Genomic DNA, 18,433 nt, shown 5'->3' on the forward strand with positions numbered 1-18,433 from the left:
CTCCTTCACTCCCAAGTCATTGATCTTACCGCATTATTGCACCATCACACCCTGATTGTCGTCAGCCAAGCCCTCGCCCGACATCTGAGGACACCCCTCCGTCGTGACACGACCGTCAGAGATTGCATTCAGAGAGCGGGCGGGAATGTCTGCCTGCTGCACCTGCCGCCACTGCTAACCGGAGACACAGAGAGATAGCGATCGGGAGAGGAGAGGAGAGGGCGCAGGGGGTACCCGGGAGACGGGTGACAGAACGGGGTAGGCAGAACCACAGAGCGACTACCAGCGCCCACGGTGCGGTGCAGCTGGCACGTGTATGGTGTGTCACGCCCATGGCAACTGCTTTGATTGGTGAACTCAATAGCCGAATGGAAATATTCAATCTAATTTTTGGGCTTCGCCGTGAAAAATACTCGTATAAATGTTCTATTATAGCAGCTTCGAAGAGAGCGACAGGCAACACAAGAGGAGCAGATCGGTCGCAAGAGCGATTCCAACGGAAAACGAGCAGCTCCATTCCTTTTTCTCTCTGTGATTCAGGTACCTAATTAACAATTTTGGGATGACGTACGAAACGGGGTTCAAATTCACACTCCAGCTAGTAGATTGTCTTTGAGTTTTGACAGTGCGATACAATTAATGCTTCGGCTGGTAAACATTCTAAAGCGATCCGTCAAAACAGCTCTGGTGGCCGGAACCATCAAATAAATAATTATTGCCTCTCATTCTCCAGTTGATTGCTCGTTATCTGTGTCGCCTGATTTATTGCAACTGAAATTAGCTGTTCTTATCGAGAGGAATAGCAGAGCAAAGCGAAAAGAGACAATTACCTGTGGTAAATTGTTTCTTGCAATAACAGACAGCTACATATCTACGCTATAGGGTGAAAAAGCAAACAGTTGAGCTAGTGTTTCACGACTTATGCAACACAGAAACGCTCGTACATCGAAACAACTTGCAAGTCCTACCAGTCCAGTCCACCAGATGCTGAATGCGACCGCTTTGTGTGACCTTTGAAACATAGAAGTCCATTATTACAACGATTTCGCTACCTAACCATAACCACATGACCATAAATACTTTGTTCACTTTCATGCAAACATATTGCTGGCGACTAAAAATACCAGTAAGGGCAGACATATCTTGGACAGAATAAAGAACACATAGGGCGATTCATTGCAATATATCGTTTCTTGCAACAGAAGACAATGACACTAAAAGTGGCTATTTTTCAACGTTACTTCAAAGCTTGAACTGAAGCCTCTCCCTGTACTGTAGCAATACCGAAAGGCCCCAGCCGCCTTGGATTCCTCGAAGTCAGCTGTGCCCCCGCTTGTCATCCAAATACGGACGGGCGACGGAATGTGCTCCCTTCCCCTGTCCGATTTCTATTCATTCTATAGCTATCTGATGTCTTTTTCGAGCACAATTTACATATGAATAGCCATCTGTGGTCAGGTCAAAATCCTATCCGCGTTTCTGAGCCATGGCTGAGCTGCAGTCAGAGATAGCCATATCATGTGAAACACTTATCGGAAATACTTATCGTTATGCATATCAGTTATATGGCAAGATCATGCATTCTGTTTTAACGTCTATGCACTACGGGAAATGTTCACCCTACAGTAGGTACTGATATATACAAGTGCAGCTCCAAGAAGCAATTCATAAACAACAATTTGCTTTCAAATTTTGCGGGGCAGGAGCCCCTAAAAATCCATAAGTTTGGCTCAAGTAACCATCTTTCTTAGCTACGTAAAAAAATGAGCAAAAACAAGTTGTCGGCTAAGATGATATTAAAACTTTTATGATATCATCAGTAAATCATTAAAACAGAGCCAAAGACTCGAGACCCACTGACCACCTCGCGCATTCTTTTGCTATCGCCTCTTGCGTTGGCAGCCTACACTCTACAGGATAGTTTTGATGCTGATGTGCCCTATCATCATCTAATCTCTTGGTACTGGATTGAGCCTAAGGCACAATGGACTGCTGAATTAAATCACCTTGACCTATTTATGGCATATAGGGCAACGGGGTGGACATCAACTCACCAACTCTACCTCATACGGTAACCAGAAGTACCTCGTAAGATGGCAGCACCCTACACGGAGACGATCGCCGAAGGTGGCAGCACTCTTACCCAGGATCTCCTCTTCTCCGTACCTCGGCTCGTAGTGAGTGAATCGCTGTTACAGCCTAACACATATTGCCTTTATATTTTTCATTTGCGTCAAATAGCGATTTTTTCAGTTTGAATATGACTAGGCAATTTGGTATATCGAACAAGAACAATCTCAATGCTGAATTCAGGGTAAGTTTGATTAATTAAAGGAAATAGTTCACTTTCACGAAATTATTTTTTTTGCAATGGATTTGTGATTTTTTATGTTCAAAATGATCAGCAAAGAAAATAAACCTTTTTACAGGAAAAGATTATTTTCTATATTTTTGATATAGGAAGAACTTTTCAGTTTCTGTAAGGCACACGCGATCCAGTATGAAAAGAGCATGGGTCCCGAAAATTCTTCAGAAACTAAGAAACCAGTATAACGCCTTTTGGGGCGACTAACGGAGCGAGCGAGAGGGTGAGCCTTGCACCGAAATTGCGAGGGGGTACCTCCAACTGAGTTGTGCACGGCACCCTACTAACCGGTCTCTATCGATGTGCCAAATTTGAGCACAATCGACCCAGCCGTTCTCGAGATCTGGAGGCGGCACCCTGCACGTGCGCACGTGCAAAATGGGTCCCAACTGACTTTTGCACGGCACCCTACTAACCGGTCCCTAACCATGTACCAAATTTGAGCGTCATCGGTCCAGCCGTTCTCGAGATCTGGAATCGACCCCTGCACGTGCGCACGTGCAGCAGCACCTCAACTCTGGCACATGGATATGCATTGCATAGTGGGTGCCTACCTACATGCCAACTTTCAGCGCAATCGGCCAAGTAGTTACCGAGATATTGCAACAATTGCAAAAGTGACACCTCTTCGTTTTGCACGTGGCACGTGCATAAGGGGTCACCCACATGCATCGGGAATAGTCCAATACTTGGTAGCAGGAATGAAGCTACCCTACAAAAATTACCGCATGTAAATCGGTCAAGTGGTTGCTGAGATATAAGCCTCGCAAAAGCGTGACCACGGCCGGCCGGCCGGCCGGCCGCTCATACTCAGAAATTTCCGTTAATCTAAGGAAAGACTACGCTCGCTTCGCTCGCTCCGTAATTATCGCGGCCACCGGCATTTGGGCGATCTGCTCGTGCTTTTGTTACTGGAGCGCCTCACTGGAGCGAATTTCTCTAGAGTTCTCGTAGATAATTTCTCTAGTTTCTGAAGAATTTTCGGGACCCATGCTCGTTTCATACTGGATGCGAATATATGCAAGGCACACATCCTCAACGCAAGACACATTTTTCGGGACGACAAATAGAATATCTTTGCCTAGGGTGATCGTTGGGCTGTAAAAGCTCCTGATTTATGCTCGTCTCAGCCCAAGCTACGGAACTGCTATTCCAGTTCAAAACCCATGTTAAAATGTGAACTATTTCCTTTAATGCCATTTGCATGATATTTATTTTGTAACTCGTGATAGAGACACATTAACCCGGTTTACATAGCATATTTGACGAGGCTGTAGCTCACACCGTTCCGTGCTTCTATCCTCAGGATACTGAAATCCTTCTCCTCCACGCCGCAACCCCCTCCGGGCTGGACAGGCAACTTTATCTCATGCGGGCTGCTCCCTTGGAGCGGCACCGCTGCTCCCGAGGGAGCGCACCCCGTAACCGGGTGCAGAGAGTGCCTTGGGGCTGGGTGGCCTGTCCTCTGGACGGGCTCAGCCCCGGCGACTCACTAGGGTGCCTGCCCAGACCAATGTCTCCCCCTATATCCTATCATCCTCCCGGCTCTGAAATGGTCTCATTGGACCGAAAGGGCCTAACCAAAAAAAAAACAAACAAACAAACAAACAAGCTGTAGCTCGTTAATTTGGCGATAATTTCGATGCAGTGGTCTTCAAATATTTAGAGGGGATCATTCTGTAAATTGTTCAGCACCATTGGCATCTTTTGCAACATCATGGACGGAGATATAAGCTTGCAACAAACCCTATGTAAACGCGTCTATTCAGAGGATAGCATGCTTGATGAATAGCATGCAACTACAAACACTGGTGCTATAATTGTTATTTGTTTATCTGGATTAAGCCAGGATATCTGGATATCTGGCTGGATTTTTCCAGAGGACATGAGTCATTTTTTTTGTAAGACATCTCGCTTCAGTGGACGGAACTGAGCGCTTATACAACTGCAGCAGTAAGTAACATTTGGACATGAATTATGCGGTAAAAAAGAAACATGATGTTTTAGCTTTTTCCACGTCTAATGCGTGGTTCACACCGGATCCGTAATGACCGTTACGTTCCGTAATGAATACGGTGGCGATTAAAAAATATCTCGAAAGTGGAGGGCACAATGCAACGAGCATGCGTAGTTCGATTTTTTGACGCCGTAACGCCGTAATGGTTACGGATTCGGTGTGCACCGGGAATAGCCATCGCTGAGCGTCACCGTTCGAAGCAAGTGCGCCAAAACTCTTCTTGCATTACAAGAGGGCATGTCTATGCCCGTCAACGCTGAAGTTTATTTCTTACATTCTTTGCTATTCGTGGATGATGGGAAATGGGAATACCAACGGATGCCAGAATCTGGATTGTATACCATTTGCTCGATTGGCTTGCCAAGAGTCAAACGTCTGCCAATATCTACAAGTCCAAGTATCAAATTTAGCAAGTAGCAGAGGCAATATGGCCGGTGATGTTTACTCAGAACTCCATGAAACTCAGAACTCAGAACTCCACAAACAAGATACAAAGTAAGCCGTGAACGTTACACGCTGAGGGCATGCTCACAAGAAATACCTAATAATTATTGGCAGGTTGATTCGAGCTAAGGTAAAAGGCCAAAGGGTCTGCACGTGCGCACGAGCAGACCGCTGCCCTCGTCAACATTTGGAAGCTTCACAATCGCTCGGCGATACCTTGGCTTAATCTACCAAAGATGCAATCCCAAGCAATCGGAACATGCCATTAAAAAGGGTAAGCACGCGCACGTGTGCAGACCAATACGCTCGCTGACCTGTGGAGTCTTCTAATATGCATGGTGTTATTCAGCATACTTAATATAAGCTCTATCGGCCCAGCTGATCTGCGGTTATGGAAAAAGGGTGCGCACGTGCGCACGTGCTAGCCTATACCCTCGCTGACTAGTACAAGCTGCAGGTCAGCATGGTGTCATTCGGCATGCTTAATATGAGCGTTATCGGCCCAGCGGATCCCGAGATATGGAGAAGGGGTACGCACGTGCGCACGTGCAAATCAATGTCTTTGCCAACCCGTGCAATCTGCTTATAAACATGGTGTTATTCAGCATACAAAATATGAGCGCTATCGGCCCAGCCGATCCACAGATATGAAAAAGGGGTACGCACGTGCGCACGTGCAAATCAATGTCTTTGCCAGCCCGTGCAATATGCTTAAAAACATAGTGTTTTTCACCATACTTAATATGAGCGCTATCGGACCATCCGATCCCCACATACTAAAAAGGGGTACGCACGTGCGCACGTGCATGCACAGGTCTTTGCCAACCTGTGCAATATTTATTTACATGGTGTCCTCTAGCATACAAAATATGAGCGCTATCGCCCCAGCAGATCCCGAGATATTAAAAAGGGGTGTGCACGTGCGCACGCGCTGAAGGAATTCAAAACCGTTCAAATGTCACCGGATGTGTAGTGTGCACCCATGCCAAAACAACAAACAAATTTTGAGTTGTATCACTTCAGCCGTTCCCGAGTTATGAAATGACGACCTCTTCTGGAACCTCTCACGTCGCACGCGGCACGCGCTGTAACAGGCACTCATGAGTTTTATGGATAGCACAATTCCATGAAGAAAGGATGCATCCCCTCTCCAAAGAAGACCGCTCATCAAACAGTCAAACCGTTTTGGAGATACATGTCAACAAAAGTCATTACGGCGGCCGGTCGGGCCGAAAAGTTCAATTTTCCCAACTCCTGTTACGTTCCGTAACGAGTACGGTGGACGCTGCCAGTTTACGGCGGCTGGTTGCCAAATTTCAACTTCGTCTAGAAAAGTCGCAATGCTTGGGGAATCTTGAGAAATGTCTAGCTCATTACGGCCGTAACGGTTACGGCGTCATTACGGATCCGGTGTGAACCACGCATAACACCCCTCACAAAAGAACTATTAGTAACCATTCGTTAAGCCCAAACGGCTGTTCTACTTGGATGCTACTCGTATTGTTCATCGGCTGGATGTCGGCCTTTGCTGTCTGCACGGTATGTACCGTATTTATGGATAGGTCACTGCATTCACACCGTCGCGATGTATCGCACACAACTACATGCATGGCATGAAAAGGGCACACAACAATGCAATAAGCTGTTTACAGCCACCAAAACGACCAACATCGCATCTTCTAACTCATTATTCAAATACAGCCAGCGCCCTACTCACGGTTCACACTGTCGCCGCATCATTATGTCTCCAACAGGGTCTCATTAACCTCTGGAGGTCTATTAGGCCGGGTTCGGCGGGTCCTGACGTGACGGCGAAGCACGCGCCGCACAGCACCGACACCGCCTGTTCCGACCGACCTGAAATGAATGGACGGTGGGAGCCAACAGGTGTCGGCAACTGTCGACGCCGACGGACCCAAAGCCGACGGCGCCGACACCACAGTCGCCGCCGCCGCCGTTACGACCAGGTGCCTCGATTGGGGAGGTGTGTGCTCTTTTCACAACCACGAACTATCCGCGAAGAGGTGTGATTTGATTGCCTTTCTGTAACCTGTCACGATCGGCATCAAACAAGTTATTAGCACTGCCGCAGTGGTTGGTGCAATATCTAAGGCTGACGGTGATTTGTGTGATCCTGGCGCAATCTTGCATCATATCGCGAAGACGTTGACAAAGCAAAATGATGACTTTTCTTAGAGCTGAAAGGTGAAGCAAAACAGTACGGTCGTGGACACCGAACATGACCAGGTTTTGAGGTAAGTCCCCTAAAAAGAACTTCTTGGAATGGTGTTTGACACAACATAGATGCGTGATTTCAGTTTGTTAGTTTTTTTCTTTAATGGGCCCAGGTCGTGTTCATGCCGACGGTGAGAAGTCCTAAAAATAATTGGAGAAGTTTGGATAGTACGCTGAATAATTGCGATTCAAACCATAAAGCTACACTCGTGGATCTCGAAATTTGGACACGAATTGACGAAAACGCCTGGCTGTCACCTGTCAGAAACAGCAAAAAGACGTCTTCCTTTTTGTTAAAAGAAAAAGTGAAAATTGTCATAAACTAAAAATGAGTCTAAGTTTGGTGGCCATGAATGGACCTTTTCACATCAATGAATCGTTAGTTGGCAAGGGCTTTCTGCTCAGTTGACATGCTTATACGAATGTGCAAAGTCTGTCGTTGAAATCATGGGAAGTTTTCAAATATGTTTTTAATCGATTAGAAGCACTTAGGAAAGGGGTAAGGGATTTCAACCAAAATGAGGCTAGCCGCATAAAGCCCCGATCCACCAAAAGCGAGGTGACAAGTGTTTGCTATAATTGCGCTGCAGAATCCCGTCTAAAAACAACCAGTTAGTACACATCAACATCGACATCAAAACGTGCAACCACATTGCAGCGGAATCTCAAACTAATCGCCATCACTGTCATACAGTATACGTAAGGGAAAATCTATAGACACGCCATAACCGCCATGTGAACTCAGACAACAAACCGTGAACGAATTATGCGTGGTTCACACCGGATCCGTAATGACGCCGTAACCGTTACGGCCGTAATGAGCTAGATATTTCTCAAGATTCCCCAAGCATTGTGACTTTTCTAGACGAAGTTGAAATGTGGCAACCAGCCGCCGTAAACTGGCAGCGTCCACCGTACTCGTTACGGAACGTAACAGAAGTTGGGAAAATTGAACTTTTCGGCCCGACCGGCCGCCGTAATGACTTTTGTTGACATGTATCTCCAAAACGGTTTGACTGTTTGATGAGCGGTCTTCTTTGGAGAGGGGATGTATCCTTTCTTCGTGGAACTGTGCTATCTATAAAACTCATGAGTGCCTGTTACAGCGCGTGCCACGTGCGACGTGAGAGGTTCCAGAAGAGCTCGTCATTTCAGAACTCGGGAACGGCTGAAGCGATACAGCTCAAAATTTGTTTGTTGTTTTGGCTGGGTACACACTACACATTCGGTGATCTTTGAACGGTTTTGAATTCCGGCTTCAGCGCGTGCGCACGTGCACACCCCTTTTTAATATCTCGGGATCTGCTGAGCCGATAGCGCTCATATTTTGTATGCTAGAGGACACCATGTAAATATGAATATTGCACAGGTTGGCAAAGACATTAGTATGCACGTGCGCACGTGCGGACCCCTTTTTAGTATGTGGGGATCCGCTGGTCCGATAGCGCTCATATTTTGTATGCTGAATAGCACCATGTTTATAAGCAGATTGCACGGGTTGGCAAAGGCATTGATTTGCACGTGCGCACGTGCGTACCCCTTTTTCATATCTGTGGATCGGCTAGGCCGATAGCTCTCATATTTTGTATGCTAAATAGCACCATGTTTATAAGTAGATTGCACGGGTTGGCAAAGACATTGATTTGCACGTGCGCACGTGCGTACCCCTTTTTCATATTTGTGGATCCGCTGGGCCGATAACGCTCATATTAAGTATGCCAAATGACACCATGCTGACCTGCAGATTGTACTGCAGTCAGCGAGGGTTTGAGCTAGCACGTGCGCACGTGCGCACCCTTTTTCCATAACCGCAGATCGGCTGGGCCGATAGAGCTTATATTACGTATGCTGAATAACACCATGCATATTAGTAGACTTCACAGGTCAGCGAGCGTATTGGTCTGCACTACGTGCGCGCGTGCTTACCCCTTTTTAATGACATGTTCTGATTGTGGGGATTGCATCTTTGGTAGGTTAAGCCAAGGTATCGCCGAGCAGTTATGAAGCTTCCAAATGTTGACGAGGGCAGCGGTCTGCTCGTGCGCACGTGCGGACCCTTTGGACTTTTACCTTAGCTCGAATCAACCTGCCAATGATTATTATTTCTTGTGAGCATGCCCTCAGCGTGTAACGCTCACGGCCTACTTTGTATCTTGTATGTTGAGTTCTGAGTTTCATGGAGTTCTGAGTAAACTTCACCGGCCATATTGCCCCTGCTACTTGCTAAATTTGATACTTGGACTTGTAGATATTTGCAGACGTTTGAATCCACATTGACTCTTGGCAAGCCAATCGAGCAAATGGTATACAATACAGATTCTGGCGTCCGTCGGTATTCCCATCACCCACGAATAGCAAAGAATGTAAGAAATAAACTTTAGCGTTGACGGGCATTGACATGCCCTCTTGTAAAATGCAAGAAATAATGCAAGAATATCCGTCCAGTGTTCTGCCCACCGGCGTTTAATTAACAATGATATTACTCGATACCACTGCAGACCGCTATGTCAGAGTGTAATTAAAAAATTAAAAGGAAGAGAGTAAAACAAGTCTACATTTTGACGCTCTGATATTAAAAACAGCTCTTGGCTTTAGTCCATTTTCCGCTTGCCTATAAACTTGATAGAGTTTTGGCGCACTTGATTCGAACGGTGACGCTCAGCGATGGCAATTCCCGGTGCACACCGAATCCGTAACCATTACGGCGTTACGGCGTCAAAAAAATCGAAGTACGCATGCGCGTTGCATTGTGCCCTCCACTTTCGAGATATTTTTTAATCGCCACCGTATTCATTACGGAACGTAACGGTCATTACGGATCCGGTGTGAACCACGCATTAACCGCGATTGTATGAGCCGGTCATGCAATGCACTGAAGAAACTGCTTGTGTTCAGTAATATCTACATCGAAAATGCTCTGATCGAACATGGTACATAAACATGCAATGCAAACTTTGTGGGCAGATGTTGTGTCAGTTTGGCACAATCAATGGCTTCTGAAACACTTTGATACATATTTCTAGAACAGCCTGAACGTTACTTAAGTTTGTAGTTACTACAGACGTACTGTGAAGTAAATGAGTAGGTATAAGCAGGAATAAGCTCTATACACTACAGCATTATTTTCACGCCTTCAAAAACCGAAGGGACATGTTCCCTTTCAGTTCTCACACCTCCGGTACCTACATTGAATGCTTAGAAGAGGAGTGTAGCGGGACCAGAGTGTATAGCAGGGGTGGCTATCGAGAGGTTTTAAAAGAATCGACATGGAAAAGATGTTCTCACCATTGGCCTTTGCTTTTCTCCCGAGTGCTTTGTTTTCAGTTTCTTTTCCTCTTTACAGCAGTTTCTTGCCATTCTTCCTGCTAATCAGTCGCAAAAAATGTAACAAAAAGAGCCCATTACCTACCAAAAAGACAACGATAGGTCCTGGAGTGACTTTCCCATTCCACACACAAAAAGGTACGCTTTTGTGTTGTTCATATAAGCCGGCGTCTCCATGCCTGATAGCGTTTACTAGTGACTTTCTGTAACAAATGGCCACCACTTCGACTGGCCAATCGTCAGCTCACGCCGTGCCAAGTTGGCCTTGGCCAGGTCACGTGATCTGATGCCGGTCACGTGATCTCCAGCCCGAGGGCACGAGCTGGCCAGCCGGCGCGGCCCGGCGCGGTGGCCCGGCTGCCCCCAGCCCCGCGTCTGCGGGGTAAGTAAACACAGAGCTCTAAAGGCTTCAGAGCTTATTGTTGATCAAACTTAAAAGTCAGCTCATCAGGAAACTTAAGCTTTATTTTTTAGTCAATACACGTTAATAGTAAATAACACTTCATACCTTCGTGTCCCAGACCACCTCTGCTCTGAAGGCATGGGGGGCCGTCTGCAGCTGTCCCCGAACGCCTCCGGCGTCCACCAGCTGGTGGACCCGGCTGTGGACAGGTCTGCGGATCTTCAGCAGCTGGGCGACTGGCCCACTCTGAACACAGACATCGACCCGCTGGTCGTCGCCACCTTTCACGTGAGTGAACCGAATTGTGTCGGTCTGTCCATGAATCAGTGGATTGCCATATTCGTTACATATAGATTAGCAAAACTGTGCTATGCTGCCGTGCCGTGATACCTATATTTTGTCCAGATTCTGATGCATCGCTTCTATTTCCTAGAGTTGTGACTATTCCGATAGAAATATTAACCATCATTAGTCCGTATCAAGATCATTATGTGTGTTTTCTTTGGTCACTTTACAATTCACCCAGCAGATAGTGTGAAACAAATGCTGATCCCGGCCTGCTGTGTCGCACCTCCAGTCCCACCCCTTCTACATAGTTCTGACAGAAGGGTCTTCTCTGTTTTTTTTTTCTGTCGGCAGAACCCGCCGTACACAATCGTGGACCCTCAGGACTCTCAGAACGTGACCGGTTACCTGGCCGATCTGATGTCGGTCCTGTCCGAGGAGATCGGCTTCTCCATCCAGTACGACATCAACAACACGGTGGGCGACTTTGGCGTGCAGCGGCCGGACGGCACGTTCAGCGGACTGGTCGGCAGGCTCGTGGACAAGGTGAGAGATCGGCGGCATCGCGAGTTTATCGAATGTTGTTTGCTATTATTGAATGCTTTTGGTTGTCATTGGGCATGTAATTGAACATCATCTGATTAACAGGTAGGTATAGCTAGTGGCCACCTGTACGTGTCACAAAGTGGATTTCGACGTAAGACTGAAGTTTCGTAAATTAGAGGACGGAGATAGCACGGTCCGTGTTTTATGTGAGAGCTAAAATAAGCTACGACAATGCTGTCCTTTATCGTTTTCAGAAAGCTCACGTGGGCTTGGCAGCCATGTCCTGGCGGCGAGAGAGGCAGTCGGTGGTCGACTTTGTTGGAAAGGTTCCTGTAGCTGTGGAAGAGATTAATTTCTACGTACCGGGACGACCACAGGCTAGCATGGACGAGATGGAGTCACTGCTAACACCGCTGGACAAAAATGTCTGGATCTGCCTAGGTAGGTGTGGGGGCAGAAAATGTTTGGCAACTATGTATCTTAATTAACTAAATGAAGGCTATTGAATAAGCTAATCTAAGGGAATCTGAATTTCTTAGGGCGTTAAAACGACAAAAATGAAACTGCGTTTTAACTTAAATCGCAGTTTCATTTTTGTCGTCGTCAAAACCGAAGGTTACACCATGACACACACTTATCTCTTAGCTTATACTATATTTAACCGCGTTTTGACTTTTTGAAGAGGGCCAGAACTTTTTGCGCACCCTGTATAAATTTTAAGTTATTCTGGTGTTCACGTATAAGGTTCTGTGTGTCGCTACGATAGAGGGAGGGGGCACTCCTGGTCACCTGATCAGTGATCGTGGGTGGCGACTTAGAAAAAGAAATCACATTATCAGAGGTACAGAATGATCATTGTTTTTAATTTCCCAAACATCCCATACCTAAATTTCCGCCTAAATTAAATCCCCCGATCTCCTCGCCTCCGCAGTGTGCAGTATGCTGGTGGCGGCCATCTTGCTGCGGGTCACCGTGTTCGTGACCCGACCCCGTGACCCGGAGGACGTGCGCACGTTCGACGCCGCCTCCAGCCTGCTGCACGTACTCGGCTGTGTCGTCCAGCAGGTGCGAGAGTTCAAACGTCGCGTGAGGAGCGAGGGATTTGAAACGGCTTAGAATGGGTTGTGGGAGTAATTTGGAGGTCCGGTTAGGGTATGGAATTGGATTATTGTAATTAGGGTAAGTGGTTTCGGTACTCACACCTGGCAGTTCAGACAGCATAGTTTACTGGTCCATGGACGTAAAATGCATTGCACAATGCACATTGTCAATAAAATCGTAAGCAGTATTCGGGTTAGTGCTTTGTCCATCACCATTGACTGAACTATTCTGGAGCCTGAACTGTTTCCTATTTCACATTCTTTGATAGCTTAGTAATTTTCCAGCTGAGAAAGCTCCATTCTTTTCATCGATTAAGTTAGGGCACAAAACGATTCTATCTAACTAGCGGACTCTCTCTCTCTCTCTCTCTCTCTCTCTCTCTCTCTCTCTCTCTCTCTCTCTCTCTCTCTCTCTCGCTCCCTCTCTCTTCCCCCCGGTAGAGCTGGGCCAGCACTCCGAGCAGCTACTCGCCTCGTCTAGTGACTCTGGCTGCCCGTGTGCTCGGTATCCTCATCTACGTCGAGTACACCGCTGTGCTCGTCTCTGTGCTGACCGTGCTCCGGGTACAGACGGATATCGCCTCAGTGGAGGAGTTTGTGGCCATGTCCGACTGGTCGCTGCTCATCCAGCCAGGAGTGGCCTACACGGGAGACTGGAAGGTGCGGTTATGTGGCCTTTGATTGAGACCAAAGGACAGCTGTCCTCGTTGTAAAGTGCACCTTATTTGCTGTGATCTCCATTGCGGAAGAAACGCTCATTTCTGAAATTTTTCTTTGGATTATAGGTGAGGCAGCACCTCTCACGAAGCGTCTAAAAAAATTGTACTAAATTTGCTTTTCGTTGGTGAGCAAATATCGTTTTTAAACGTTTAATGTTAGGTAATTCGTAGAGATAACTGGTCATCTCCCCATCGCGTCTTCTCAGACAAGTAAAGAGGGTGCACTCAGAACTCTCTACCGGCGACTGGAAGACAACGAGCGGATAAAAATCTTCGCAGTGGAGAACGCCAACCAGATGTTTGACGGGAAAACGGTCACAACCTTCGACAGACAGCAGGCAAGCTTTGTCAAAACCATTGGGCCTGAAAAGGGTGTCGCAAGCTATTTGAGTATGTACATTGGAAATTCATTTCAAAGTGTTTTAATTTATGATTGACATAGAACGCAGTTTTTCTTTTGAGGAAATAGTCATTGCAAGGTCCGGTAAGCTAAGTTTTGTTTGTAACTGGGTATTGTAAAACGCAGAAGGGTTTTAAAGAAAGCTATTCCTGTGATTTGTGTGAACGTATTCCTGTGATACGTTCAGCTATAACTTATGACAATTGCTAACAGTAAACTCTCTCACTCTTTCCCTCTCCCCCCCTCTCTCTCTCTCTCTCTCTCTCTCTCTCTCTCCCACAGGCATTTATTCTTCTCGGAGCGAAGGCATGCGATCTGGTATCGCTGCCGATAGAGCGACCGATCAACGAAAATGAGGGGACAACCGTTTATCGGTCCCAGAAAAAAGACCCCGGATTCCTCGTCATGCAGAAAAACATGAAGATCAAAAAGGAAATCGACAGAGTGTCAGTCATAGCGGCGACATACAATAAGCCTTACATGTACTTAGCTCTTTATGATCACGTCATACATTACGGAAACATCTTAATTCTTTTCAATCTTTTAGATTTATAAATATCTTTGAATTAACGGCACATAATCCATAATAATCAATCAAAAAGTTGTCAGGCTTCAATGTCGCTATTACGTATCGCTATTGCATCACGTACGATAATGGGGATGTAGCTAAGTTGTGACTTGATGATGCAATGACGATTTAACTAATGCGTGCTAAAGGAATATGCCGCTTAGCAATCAGCTCTGTTTGTTTTGTTTTCAGGATGCTAGTCATGTACCAGAGCGGCACGCTGAACAGCCTGTTCAACCGCTGGTTCTGGAACGCCACCAATCAGGAGTGTGCCACCTCTGTGAGCCTGCGGCCGCTCTCCTTTCCAGAACTGAGCGCCATAGTCTACATGGTTCCGGCAGGTGAGGACCAGAAATGGGTGGGACCAAGGGTGGTCGTGCTGCTAGCTGTCAAAGGCAGACTATTTAGGTGACCAGGCAAACAAGACTCTACTTTCAAATTGACGAAAGGAACAACATGACGCCGCTGAGCTTTCATGGTTCCGTCATTTTATTCATCCTTCTGCAGGTGTTGTTCTCAGTATGGCAGTCCTGCTGCTCGAGTGTCTATTCGTCTACTGCGCGAACAGCACGGACATCTACTACAACTACAGAGAGGAGGATCTCCCGATCAAACACGACCTTTGGAGGATGTGATCACGGTGATCATTGCCATCACGACCTATGGAGGACGTGATCACCCCAATCTTTGGAGGATGCGACCGCCAAGACCTGTGGAGGATCTGATCATCGCGACTTTATATGATCACAATGGCAAAAAATTGTGACATGCTTAGGAAGCCTGATGATGTTTATCATTGTGATGGTCAAATTCATGTGTGATCCCTCGATGTCGAATGATCTGTGCAGTGTGCATGAGCGCATGTTTTGGCGAGAAATATAGGCCGAAAACAGAGAGAGCCTGTGATTGGGACTGGCATGGAGAAGCATGTACCTGTATATCAGGATGGTGCAAATCACTTATTGTTGTGCTTACTGAACTCAGCGATTGAGCCGCTTGTCAGTGTTCTTGCAGTTTTTAAATGTATTACTTTTAACAAGCATTCTATCAACAATGCTTTTCTTGAATCCAAAATAAAGCTGTCTCATGTTAGTGTCGTTCCTGACTGGTCAAACTGGCTGACATAACAGATAATCGATGGATTTGCGAGACCATTTAGCTGAACATCCTCAGCCGCGTATTTATTATCAGCATTATTATCAGCAGCACCATTATTATATGACGTATGTCCTCACCTCCCAGGATGCATAGTACCCACCCACACTCACAATTCACACGGACAGAGAACACCCATCTAATGGGTGCTGCGCACGTGACAGTTTCCTGTTAATTATGACATTAGCATTTCAGATCGTTGCCGGCCATTCACACTGAAGGCATTGTGTCGCTCCGACACCGCCACCCGCGGCATTGAGCCGACCCTTTGAGCCGCCGCGCCACCCATTAGCCGGGCTGCCGACGACTCGACGGGAAGTTATACCGTCCCTTAGCACGCCGTCGGACAATGCAGGCACGCTGGACATCCGTGCACCTTCATGGCAGGCACACAATTAGATACACTGGGAGGCTCCTTGTTTACTGGGGCTGCAGAAAATGCGGGCGGGATGCTTGCGTGGGAGTGGACCATGTGTGTGAAAGACTCACTGAGAGGCATGGATGACACGTGAGTGGCCTGTGGTTGTGGTTGTAATATGTATGCATATTTGGGGAATAACATGGATTACTCGTTAGGCAACTGATGGTGACTGAGTCATACGTTTTGTGTTCGATAGATACCTTTGGAATAGGTAGATACAAATGCTTATTACGCCGAGACAACAATACATATAATTATTTGAAGATAGGTGCTCTATGGCAGTGGTTGCAATTTTAAAAATATCATGAGCTCCGCTGTCTGCACACTACAGGGAATGACTTTTCTTGGTCTTCTTGAGTTTGAATTTTTACATAAGCCAGCATACTCATATACTCGTATGCATAAGTACGCATGCATGCGTTTACAATTTACGCATTTCTTCTGTTAGCCACTCACGATTTTGACATCACCTCAAAAACTCGTTGATCCACTTCAATTTCCGCGCGTCAGTTTAGTCGGCCTGGCACAATTTATTGCATATCGGCGCGTCTTTGAGGCCATCTGACGCTCATGAAGTCGCCATAAGCCACCGCCTTCGAGCCGTCTCACGCTACGCTCAAGGTTGCCAATACGTGGACGCACCGAGATCGTGCAAATCCCCGCCAAGGCTGGTTAGGTCATGACGCCTGGCGGCTGCTGAACCTGAGATAAAGCAATAAACGCTGTATGCCCAGCGGCACCCCGTCTGCGCCCGGGCGGGATGTTGCTGACCCCGTGTGACCTCTCGTAGTGGGTTACCGGCCACGGGGGGGGGGGGATAGCGAAGGTGGCCCCGTCTGCAGCATTGGCAGGACGTGGGAGAGAGCCAGCCACCCTAGTAACCAGACGGCAGGCTGGGATGGACTGGGGAGGGCCGCCCGACTGTGGGAAGCCCAGCACGGCGTGAGTGAAACGGTCCTGGGGCGGGGCCAAATGGGGTGCCCGCCAGCCTATTGAGCTGAGCTCATAGCGCCATGATGTAAGGGAGGTAGTTTAATAAATTTAGGGGCCAGGCCATCTCATTCCTCGGGAGGGCCCACAGGTCAGCCGATGATTTTATCAATCGGTTCCGGCCGAGCTGATGCATATGACTAGGTCATAGGTGTTTAGCATATCCTTCATGTCGGTGGTAGAGAAGATCAAGAGGTTCATCTCGGGGACTCTTCAGTGCTGATTTTCTGGTAATTTTCAGGTAATTTAAAAAAGGGTATTGCCGATTTATATTACTTGATATGCTCTTATCAAATGTCAACAACATCGAAGTCAATAAATATCTTGCATTTGAGATTCTTCTTCTCATGCCAATAGTTATAGCCATTATTGAGAAGATGAATTTATGTTCTCCAAAAGGTAGGCTTCTTATGAAGGCTGCGCGTAATTTCCGCTAGATATTATAAACATCAAAGTATCTACATGACTCACTACTAAATGTTCATATGTATACGGAACATGCACCGTCCCTGAAGCCTTACTTTATCTTGACCATTAGCATTGCCGGTCGACCTTCACACATTGCAGATTTGTTGAACAATGTAATAAATCATTTTCATACGTGAGCAATACATTTTCGCTTTGATATGTGTCAGTGCCATCCAGACATGTGCATGAATACGAGAAAATGGATCTGGGATCTGATCCCACGGATCCTGATCTCGGATCCGTCGGGATCATAGATCCAGCTCTGTAATTTATCGAGAGATCCATAGGGATCACAGATCCGAGTCTCATTTTTTGCTTGAGATCCAGTGAGATCATAGATCCTCACTTATTTTTTGTTAACATATATCCCAAAAAAGCACTTGTTTCAACTCACAAACGTTCTGTTTTAGTGATTTTATGTGATCGCACGTCATAATCCATAGTTTTGTGTCACTTATTGGCATAGAAACCCTTTAAACATGGTTTCAAATGTGGTGCATGGTGGGATCCACTGAGATCATAGATCCATGTTCTTAATTTATCGTCAGATCATATGAGATCATAGATCCAAGATGTATTTTTCACGCCGGATCCGGTGGGATCATAGATCCCAACCTGTACTTTGCTTTGAGATCCACTGAGATCATAGATCCATTACTCGGATCCATGCACATGTCTGGTGCCATCGTCAATGTCCCTGATCTTCCGAGGCGAAAGACACTCGTATCTGTTACAGACATAATTATTGCTATAGTATGTCTGTCTCTGTCACGAAGTGTCAACGAAGCCATATCTGAAAGTTACAGCTAAGGTGTTTGTCGTGACTATGCTCAGCACACTATCGTTTAAATTTATTGATCGGGATCACTACGTGCAATGCCATGCAGGTTCGGTGTCTATCAATGTCGATCGAGCTTTGATATAACCTCTTGTAAGGCGGGATATGGGACGTGATGACAAATAGAATGCATATGCATAGACGACGCAGTCGTG

The 18,433-nt window shown here is 46.6% G+C and overlaps 1 protein-coding gene across 2 annotated transcripts; it reads left to right on the forward strand.

The window, feature by feature from the left end:
• The first annotated feature begins 10,730 nt into the window (after positions 1-10,730).
• Positions 10,731-15,300, forward strand: LOC122384792 (glutamate receptor 4-like). Of its 2 annotated transcripts, XM_043372536.1 has the most exons (9): positions 10,731-11,076; positions 11,428-11,619; positions 11,874-12,060; positions 12,551-12,684; positions 13,161-13,379; positions 13,645-13,776; positions 14,121-14,284; positions 14,599-14,747; positions 14,914-15,300. In XM_043372536.1, the coding sequence occupies exons 1-9, from the start codon at positions 10,927-10,929 to the stop codon at positions 15,039-15,041; spliced, it is 1,455 nt and encodes a 484-aa protein (XP_043228471.1). In that variant the 5' UTR covers positions 10,731-10,926; the 3' UTR covers positions 15,042-15,300. The 2 variants fall into 2 exon arrangements, with proteins under 2 accessions (XP_043228471.1, XP_043228472.1); XM_043372537.1 differs by lacking the exon at positions 13,161-13,379 and having other exon boundaries at positions 10,754-11,076; positions 14,121-14,320; positions 14,914-15,165.
• The last annotated feature ends 3,133 nt before the right edge of the window (positions 15,301-18,433 follow it).

The sequence above is a fragment of the Amphibalanus amphitrite genome, unplaced genomic scaffold, assembly GCF_019059575.1.
Source record: "Amphibalanus amphitrite isolate SeventyFive unplaced genomic scaffold, NRLGWU_Aamphi_draft 000198F_arrow, whole genome shotgun sequence".
Lineage (NCBI taxonomy): Eukaryota > Metazoa > Arthropoda > Thecostraca > Balanomorpha > Balanidae > Amphibalanus > Amphibalanus amphitrite.

Coding starts and splice junctions, on each gene's coding strand:
- LOC122384792 (XM_043372536.1), top strand. CDS start 10,927: ATGGGGGGCCGTCTGCAGCTGTCCCCGAACGCCTCCGGCGTCCACCAG. Junction 13,380..13,644: donor CCTACACGGGAGACTGGAAG/GTGCGGTTATGT, acceptor GCGTCTTCTCAG/ACAAGTAAAGAGGGTGCACT. Junction 13,777..14,120: donor CAACCTTCGACAGACAGCAG/GCAAGCTTTGTC, acceptor TCTCTCCCACAG/GCATTTATTCTTCTCGGAGC.